Here is an 8,914-nt window from a genome sequence, read left to right on the forward strand (position 1 = left end):
AAAAAAAAAAAAACTCACATTGAATAAGTCATCAAGATCGACCGTAATAGCTCGAATCTTACGATTTGAAACCTCTTGCTACACAAATCATTAAATAGAACATAACTGAGTTTACTAATTCATTTAGATTGATAAATTTATAGAGTAAAACCCTAAATTACGGAGATTCGCGAAAACCCTAAATTACGAAGATTCGCGAAAACCCTAGAAGAGAGAAATTGATGGAAAGGAAGACTCACGAGAATCTCCATGTACTTAGATCCGCCATTAGCGTTGGCGTAATTCTCGAGAAATTGCTTGGCGAGCGCTGCAGGATGAAGAAAAGGTGAAAATCAAAACCCAACAAGAAGGAAAACAAAAGACGGAAGAGAGTATCGAGGACGATGGAGAGAGAGAGATTCTGACCTTTGTCGCCGTCGAAATCGTGGTCTTTCATGGCTGCTGAGAACTTGGGTCGAGTGAGAGAGAGAGAGAGAGAGAGAGAGGGACGAAGCAGAAGAGTGAGAGACGAAGGTATGAAGCAGTGACCGCGAAATTGGGCGGTGAAAGGGTTGTAAATGGCGACGAGATTTGGCGGGAAAATTATCGTAGATAGAAATGGCGGGGGGTAAATGGAGGGTCCAGATCTAATGATATTTGTGATCTATGTAATGTCGATAATACCCCTGTTAGAAATTTACAAAAAGTAAATAAAAGAGAAACTGTGGCTGCTGGTATTCGAGCCCAGGTCTCCACGGCCCCAACGTAGAATACTAACCGCTATATTACAGCCACTTTGTTGGTACGAATCACCTTTTACCTATTTATACATTCAAAACATCTAGTAGATCATTAAATAATATTAGCATCTATATGCAAAAATATGATAATAATGTCATTAAAATGAAGTTTACATTTAAGTTGATTCAAAGCATGAACATTTCATCTAATGGAAAAACCTCATTTTTTTGTTGATTTTTAAATAATTCACGAACTCTTGTTGGCTTGGCCTTATGATGCATAACGTTAAGTGGCGAAACAGAGAAATCATTAGGGCCGATGTAAAAATCGCAAAAATTGCTATAGGCTCTGTTCAATTTTTGAAAAATGGACCTTAATTACATATAAATTTTTTTCAAAGTTTTTTTTAGGCCTTAAAATACATGTAAATTTAGTATAGTCCCAATGCAATTGTTACACATGTCTATCATTGACCCTCGAAATTATTCAGGATTAATTAGCCGTTAACGAGATCTCGTTAATAGCAAAATAATACCGTTTAACCAGACCTAAAACCCTCAAATTAAAATATGATTCACATTTCCCTAAATCAGAAACTCTAGATTTGAGGGGATTTAGGTTTGATAAACGACGTTGTTTTCTTCTTAACGGGTTCTCGTTAATATCTAATTAAACTCGTGTGATTTTTTCATTTAACCATTTAACGTTATATCTCATAAAACTAAGTCAATAAAAATTCATGAATTATTTAATATTCAACAAAAAAATAATGAGGTTTTTTTCATCAGATGTTTTATGTTTTAAATTAACAAAAATATAAACTTTAGCATTTTAATGACATTTTTCCCATACAAAATTGTCATCTTCATCGTCCTCCATTCGTGAAAGCTACTTTGCTGTTGATTTCTTCTTTGACACTTGTCTCAAATCCATCGCTACGATCCAAAGCTATAGACTCTCTTTTTTTGTATTATTATATTTTAGTCTCTCTGTATACGATCGACTATGATTTGTATTTTTGCCTTCATAAGAACTTGCCAACTTGGTCAACATCATTCTTTAACATCGCCTTCATCTTAGGCGATTAAAATTCATGAAATAAAATAGCAAACACACACAAGTCTGATTCATTTTTTCCCAGTCTACAAAAAATCGTCACATCTTCTTCTTGTAAGTCTTCTTAATAATTTTACCTTTAAAAAAAAAAAGGTATTCCCAGTTTCTTCCGGAATATGTTTTGTGTCAACCTACGACGAAGACCATCATCACACACACTTTTGTCTCTATTCGTTTACTTTCTGTCTGAAACTAAAAGCTTGTTTTTTTCTTAAATTTCATCAATGTGTTAAAAACGGAAAATGCTCAGAATCCATTTGTTATTTAACACGACATTTGGCAATAAGGTAAAAAATATCTTTCTTTTTTTCTTTTCCTTGTTTTCTTCTGTTATGTAAAAAGTAGGATATTCTGATAAAATTCCAACGATCATTAAGATTTAAGAAGACGTGCAATGCCAACTCGGTATTAAATATGTATTATTAAAATTTTGTGTGTGGGAAACTGAAAGAGATAAGGTTAAGAAAATGGCCTCTTTTATTCTCAAACTAAAAACCAAACAATGATGCACCAAACACAAATTCACACGCAATTATCACAATTCTCAAAGTAGAAAACCTAACTCATCAAATTGAATCTAAGCCACGTGATTGTCAAGGATGCATAAGTAATGTATATACCTTTTTTTTTGTTTGATTGTCTGTCAGATTCTGGAATTTGAGTAAATACACACACAAAAAAAGTCAACCATTGCAGCAAAGTCTTTTAAGAAGAATCAAAGAGGAGGAAGAAAGAGAAGAAGGAAGAAGAAAATGGCAGGAGGATCGTTTGGTCCGAACGGTGTGGCAAAGGAGAGGGCAGAACAATACCAAGGGAAAGTGACTGGTTATGTCATAATCGCTTGCCTTGTTGCAGCCATTGGTGGATCTATCTTTGGATATGACATCGGAGTCTCAGGTTTTTTGGAATCCAATATCTCTGAAATCTGAATCGTTATCAAACAATGGCTGAAATGGGTTTTGTTTACAGGAGGAGTTACGTCCATGGATGAGTTTCTTGACGAGTTTTTCCATGCGGTTTATGAGAAGAAGAAGCATGCTCATGAAAGTAATTACTGCAAATATGATAATCAAGGGTTAGCTGCTTTCACTTCTTCACTCTACTTGGCTGGTTTGGTTTCAACTCTGGTGGCTTCACCCATCACTAGGAACTATGGGAGGCGTGCGAGTATTGTCTGTGGTGGAATCAGCTTTCTTGTTGGAGCTGGTTTGAATGCGGGAGCTGCGAATCTAGCTATGCTTCTTGCTGGACGGATCATGCTCGGTGTTGGCATTGGATTTGGAAATCAGGTTAGACAAGTTTGGTTGGTTGATTTCGCTATCATCTTTTATGAAAAGTTTTACCTGCTTTGGCGATAGACCAGTCTCATCTTTATGAAAGTAGGCTGCTTTGGTTTTGTTTTTCAGGCAGTTCCACTGTATTTATCAGAAGTGGCACCAACTCATCTCCGAGGTGGTTTAAACATGATGTTTCAGTTAGCTACAACTCTTGGGATCTTTACTGCGAATATGGTCAATTTCGGTACTCAAAAGCTTAAGCCTTGGGGATGGAGACTCTCTCTTGGTTTAGCTGCTTTTCCGGCTCTGCTTATGACGCTTGGCGGCTATTTCTTACCAGAGACTCCCAACAGTTTGGTCGAAAGAGGATTGACAGAGAGAGGTCGACGTGTACTGGAGAAACTAAGAGGAACCAAAAACGTCGATGCTGAGCTTCAAGACATGGTAGATGCGAGTGAGCTAGCGAATTCCATCAAACATCCTTTCAGAAACATCCTGCAGAAACGACACAGGCCTCAGCTAGTCATGGCTATTTGCATGCCTATGTTTCAGATCCTCACTGGCATAAACTCCATTCTCTTCTACGCGCCTGTTCTGTTCCAAACAATGGGATTTGGTGGCAACGCATCTCTCTACTCATCAGCTTTAACAGGAGCTGTTCTTGTTCTCTCAACATTGATTTCCATAGGATTAGTAGACAAATTAGGAAGAAGAGCTCTTCTCATCAGTGGAGGAATACAAATGATAATATGTCAAGTCATAGTAGCAGTGATCTTGGGAGTGAAGTTTGGAGACAAGGAAGAGCTATCAAAAGGGTACTCAGTCATCGTAGTCATCTTCATCTGCCTCTTTGTTGTAGCATTCGGATGGTCATGGGGTCCTCTCGGCTGGACCATACCAAGCGAAATCTTTCCATTAGAGACACGTTCAGCGGGACAGAGCATCACGGTTGCTGTAAACCTCCTCTTCACTTTCATCATAGCTCAAGCTTTCCTCGCTCTCCTATGTGCATTCAAGTTTGGAATCTTCCTCTTCTTTGCTGGTTGGGTCACTGTAATGACCATCTTTGTCTATTTCCTGTTACCTGAAACCAAAGGAGTGCCGATTGAAGAGATGACTCTCTTATGGAGTAAACATTGGTTCTGGAAAAAAATATTACCTGCAACAAATCTTGAAGCTGATAACAACAATGACACAAACAGTTCTGCTTAAAAACAAATTTGATTCTGTTTTGTATGTGAAGAAGAAAGATTAGTTTTTTTTTGTTTCTTGTCTTCCATAAAGATTATATTGGATGAAAGAGATGTGATCAGAACAACTACAAACTTCAAAATCAAAAAACAAAACACAAAAGCCATACAAGAAGAGTCATCATAGTGACTGTTACACTAATCCAATACAGAGCACTGAGCAGAGCCAAGTTTTTTGGTTGTAATTGGAGCTTTGAGATCACATTGGCCATCTTCTTCTTCTTCTTTCTTCTCTGAGATAAACAAATTTATCTCACTTCACATGATCCTTCAACATATGCGCCTCTTAAAGACTGGTTGCAATTTTAGGGTTTAGTTCCCCCCCCCCCCACAAATCTCTTCTTTTGGAGATCTAAAGGACGAGATCGTTCTTCTCCAAAAAACATGGGATCGGAACAGAGCTGGGAAGCGGCGAAATAGAGCAACCAGCTCCGGCGAAGATCTCCAATCGTTTAAAAGCTCCGATCTGTTTCCTCACAGTCTCTGGTTCAGGTCCAAGTCTATTAGTCGACGATACAATCAAATCAACATCATTATTCACCATCTTCTTCGTAACAGGTCGTCTTGTAACATCGCAGCTACTGTTGTTCTCCTTGTTGTTAAACGCGCTCAACGCCTCGCCGCGTTTGAGGATCTTGACTTGTCCCATCACAAGATTAGTATTCGCCGCCGGAGATTTGATCACCGTAGGTTGAGACGTCGTCGTAGGGATTCGCTTCCGTCGGCGAGGAGGAGCCGCTGTAGCACCGTCAGAGTGGCGGCTAAGGCAAGGATTAGGGTTACGGTGGCTTAGGGTTTGAGAAGAGAGAACCATCGCAGTGGCCATGACTGTAGAGATACTTTTTTCTTTATTATGAAATTAGAAACAAGTCTATCGAGGAAGGGAACGTTTTTATAATAGTTTAAGATCCGTGTGACTCGACCGACTACGCCATACGGAACCGATTATGATTTTTTTTTTTTACCCTAATTCAATCAAAGCAAATTAAGCCCGGTTTGTGAGCTTATTACAGTAAAGATTTTGGTTTAATTAAACACTAGAGTTTCTGAGAAAATGCATACCAATTTGATGGTTTTTGATTTACACTACGGAAGATAAAACAAGAAGCGGGAAAATTTGGCAAAAATCATGACACACTTTCTTTGAGTTAATAACAATTTTTAAGAGGAAACTGTGTTGTTGTTGTTGTTGTTGTGCTCTTTTGATTTAGCGAGTTTAGCTTGTATGAGTTTGTCCAAGATCGGTGGCTCCAGTGGAATCACATCAAGGCATCTCTCGGAAGCCGCAACGATCACCTGTTATTACAAATACACAACAGAGTCCGAGAGTGAATGATGATCAGTTGCAAAAGCAAAACGAAGAAAAGCAAAAGAAGAAGCTTTAGGCGCGTTAATCACCTCGTCGAGCAAGAAATCAATTGCAGCTTCGTCCTCAACTGTTTCCTTCAAAGGAGCTTTCAAGAACTGAATGTCTAACTGAATCTGCTGGAACCCGCTGCGGTTAAACGTTTGGAGCCGGACATATTCTTGCAAACTCTTCAAACAGAGTTTCACTGTTGTTGTAACAACTGATTCCTGTAAGTAATAAGCATCAACAAAGATAATATATCAGGAGATGACAGAACGTGTGTGTGTTTGATCAAACTAAAAAGGGAACCTCTATTGTTTCGTATTTATACCTGGGTAAATTCAACCTTGGTGAATATTTCTACTTTTTGCTTGAACAGTTTTGCAAGATGTGTCTCGAAAAGCTGACTACGAGCTCTCTGTGAATTCGACCGTGTCATCTTATCGTTATGGAGTGTATTACTTCGTGATGAAGTTGTAGTGTTGCTTCCGTTGCTGTCTGTTCTCTTGTGCTTCCGGAATGTCCCTTGAGGTAAAACTTGTTTCACTTCTTTACCAACCTCTTCTAACTGTGAAGCAGAAATCCACAAAAAATATGAGTTATTGCATGTTCTTTAGTTATAAAGATTGAGGAAGAGAAGAGTTGTCCTCAAACCTCGTGAAGAAACATATCGACATACATGTGAACCTCTCGTGGCTCCTTGTGCTGCAGAATATTTAGAATCTTTAGAAAACAATGACTGATAACATGCTTCTCTACCAAGACTAGTCACATGACAACCGCGATACCTTAACCCAGTTTGGTGTCTTGAACCTTTTCCTCAATAAAACAGATATCTTCTGTGTTCTTGTGTCTATGTACTGAAATATGAAATGATTTTAGTTAGTTGAAGTTAAGTTTCTGTGACGACCTCAAGTTTTGGAGTTTATTTCATACATGCTGGAGAAGCTTCTCGCTGGCTGCATGGAAGACCCGGCATAGTTCTCCAGGAATAAAAGCAGGTCCATTCTCAAAGGCTTGGGAATTTCCACCAGAGAAGGAAGCAGCTATTTCCTGAATTCGCATATATAAAATTTCTCAATTCCGCTACCGATGTGGTTTAAACTTTAATTATCAAACCAGTTGTACGACTTGTTACCTCAGAAACTCTCGGGATGACCTTTTGTTCGACGAAGACAGAGAGCTGCGCCAATACAAGGATGAGACCAGCATGGATTTTGTCACTCGATTTTCCCTCTACCAAACCTCCTTCAATATCCTTTGATGAGCTAGTTTTTCCAGAAAGTGCTAGAAATTGAGCTTCAAGTGACCTGAAGAAGTCTTGAAATCCATTCTGAATCCAGCCAATGATTAAGTCCTTCATCTTGACAAATATTCCAATGTTTTCATCAAGAAGCTGACGGAAGTCCTGAAATGATTAAAACAAATATAAGCGTTTGGGCATGGAATTTGTACAGAGGAAATGACGAACCAAATTAAAACATCATAATAAATGACAGAAGAAGGAATACCTGGAATATATCTGTGGTGCCTTGTATCCCTGCCTTTTTACTAGCTTCTAGGACAACCTTCAAGACTTCCTCCTCTACTGCTTCCTTTTGGTTGATATCGAATTTTAAGATGGTATCTGCCATGTATAGACATTAATCTACTCTTCAGATTACTTAAAGGCCATGTCACAGAACTTATTATGAATTATTCAAGCTACACTCATCCTCTCCCTTTTCCTATACTAAGAAATTTTGCATCAATAGAAATTAGGAAACAGCAAACCTGATATATCCTGTTGAAGATGAGAAAACGTCCTTGCAACGAATTTCTTAACAGTGACCTGGGCAGCCTGAAATGACGAGCACTAGTAATCATATACAGTTTTACACATCATAGCAAAAACAAAGAGCCACATAAATTAACTGAGGTCAACCTCTGCAGATAAATCAGAGAGTTCAGCCTCAGGTAGCACCTCGTCCATAAGTATCACATCTTCCCATATGATTCCTATGTCCAACATAATTCAGATGAGGTATACAGTTATTAGACTGATTTAATCAAAGCTTTCGAAGGGAATGGAAAGCAACATACATAGGAGACAATGGTACAAGGAAAAACACTGTACTCACGAAAAATTCGAAGAAAATCTGCTGCAGAAACCCGCTTTCTTATATATAGCTCCAGGTTCTCAAAGTGCCTACATATGTGTCAGAAATAACGCAGGTTAGACACAAACAGAGTTTCCGTTTATGGATCAATGAAAAGTGCATTACATTGCAGTTAAGGCTTTCGCGAGTTTAAACAGTCTTTCTTCTGAGTCGGGGAATATTTCTCGATAAGCACGCATGGCCTCAGAAAATCCACGCACAGCATCCTATGAGAAAAAGGGGGCAAACATTTGGATATTGAAAGTGCACAAAAAAGTCTGACAGAAGAAAGGAAGTAAAAGAAAAGAATTCTTAATATGATTGCTATTGAGAACATTCACTGAAATGCAGCTACTGATATTCAAAGTGCTTAGTAATACACTCAGGTTTACTGTGTTTCAACTAGCAATCATCAGAAGCACAAAACAAAAGGAAGCGACATACTCCATGTTTACCTCATGAATTTTAGCAGGAAGTTGCTCATTGCTTTCCGCATCATTAGATGAATCATTGTGCTCCGCAAGTAAACTTGCTTCCTCAGGCTTAATTTGAAGACCATCAAGAGATTGTTCCAGCTTTTCCAACAGTTTGTCCTTTAAGCTATCAACCTGCAGGATATCCAAAGTTATGTCACAACAACCAGTGATCCGTGTAAGAAATAAAGAAAACACTCCACTTATATATATAAAAGAATACAAACATTAGGAACGACTAAATAGCTCCAACCTTCACCCAGATTACAGATGATTAACAAATTAAACATCACAAATAATTGAGCTAAGAGAAAGTACTAACGGGGACATCCAGCTGCTTAAGAAGCACTGCAGCTTCAGCTCTCGCCTGTATGGATTCTGAATCTGAAAATAGCTTTGTCTGTCAAACAAGAAAAATTAAGTTTCTCACATCAAGAATTTCAAAGAAATACAAATACATATTCATAAAGACCAGTTATTTGTTTATATGGTTGATAAACAAAAAGGTATTAGTGTAGGCTGCTACTAGGACCAAAAGCTACACCTGCAAGTTCTTTATGATGATTTCTATAGCTTCTTCTGAAGCTCGTCT

General features: G+C 38.3%; 3 protein-coding genes and 1 pseudogene across 4 annotated transcripts in view; 1 reads left to right on the top strand and 3 right to left on the bottom strand.

Annotated features, from left to right (window-relative positions):
- The window catches only part of LOC104737579, a 4,492-nt pseudogene extending 4,056 nt beyond the window's left edge, over positions 1-436 (bottom strand).
- Positions 2,298-4,377, top strand: LOC104737581 (sugar transport protein 7-like). 2 transcript variants are annotated; one of them, XM_010457789.2, is made up of 4 exons: positions 2,298-2,385; positions 2,484-2,733; positions 2,806-3,125; positions 3,243-4,377. In XM_010457789.2, exons 2-4 carry the CDS (start codon positions 2,589-2,591, stop codon positions 4,323-4,325), a joined length of 1,548 nt encoding a protein of 515 aa, XP_010456091.1. In that variant the 5' UTR covers positions 2,298-2,385; positions 2,484-2,588; the 3' UTR covers positions 4,326-4,377. The 2 variants fall into 2 exon arrangements, with proteins under 2 accessions (XP_010456091.1, XP_010456090.1); XM_010457788.2 differs by having other exon boundaries at positions 2,319-2,733.
- Positions 4,365-5,232, bottom strand: LOC104737580. Its single transcript, XM_010457787.1, has one exon. It carries the CDS (start codon positions 5,187-5,189, stop codon positions 4,716-4,718), a length of 474 nt encoding a protein of 157 aa, XP_010456089.1. The 5' UTR covers positions 5,190-5,232; the 3' UTR covers positions 4,365-4,715.
- The window catches only part of LOC104737582 (vacuolar protein sorting-associated protein 51 homolog), a 6,434-nt gene continuing 2,930 nt past the window's right edge, over positions 5,411-8,914 (bottom strand). Inside the window, exons 10-21 of the mRNA XM_010457790.2 lie at positions 7,976-8,076; positions 7,832-7,899; positions 7,636-7,709; positions 7,485-7,551; positions 7,223-7,338; positions 6,850-7,119; positions 6,648-6,764; positions 6,500-6,571; positions 6,366-6,416; positions 6,043-6,279; positions 5,762-5,938; positions 5,411-5,659 (exon numbers count right to left, since the gene is read on the bottom strand). Coding sequence (XP_010456092.1) covers positions 5,525-5,659; positions 5,762-5,938; positions 6,043-6,279; positions 6,366-6,416; positions 6,500-6,571; positions 6,648-6,764; positions 6,850-7,119; positions 7,223-7,338; positions 7,485-7,551; positions 7,636-7,709; positions 7,832-7,899; positions 7,976-8,076 — 1,485 coding nt within the window. The 3' untranslated portion in view covers positions 5,411-5,524. The remainder of the gene's footprint in view (positions 5,660-5,761; positions 5,939-6,042; positions 6,280-6,365; positions 6,417-6,499; positions 6,572-6,647; positions 6,765-6,849; positions 7,120-7,222; positions 7,339-7,484; positions 7,552-7,635; positions 7,710-7,831; positions 7,900-7,975; positions 8,077-8,914) is intronic.

The sequence above is a fragment of the Camelina sativa genome, chromosome 13 (assembly GCF_000633955.1).
Source record: "Camelina sativa cultivar DH55 chromosome 13, Cs, whole genome shotgun sequence".
In the NCBI taxonomy this organism is placed as follows: domain Eukaryota; kingdom Viridiplantae; phylum Streptophyta; class Magnoliopsida; order Brassicales; family Brassicaceae; genus Camelina; species Camelina sativa.

Bases quoted from the DNA above. Each gene is read 5' to 3' on its own strand.
- LOC104737581 (XM_010457789.2), top strand. From the start codon at position 2,589: ATGGCAGGAGGATCGTTTGGTCCGAACGGTGTGGCAAAGGAGAGGGCA. The intron at 2,734-2,805 runs GTTTTTTGGAAT...TTTTGTTTACAG, and splicing joins ATATGACATCGGAGTCTCAG to GAGGAGTTACGTCCATGGAT. The intron at 3,126-3,242 runs GTTAGACAAGTT...TTTGTTTTTCAG, and splicing joins GCATTGGATTTGGAAATCAG to GCAGTTCCACTGTATTTATC.
- LOC104737580 (XM_010457787.1), bottom strand. From the start codon at position 5,189: ATGGCCACTGCGATGGTTCTCTCTTCTCAAACCCTAAGCCACCGTAAC.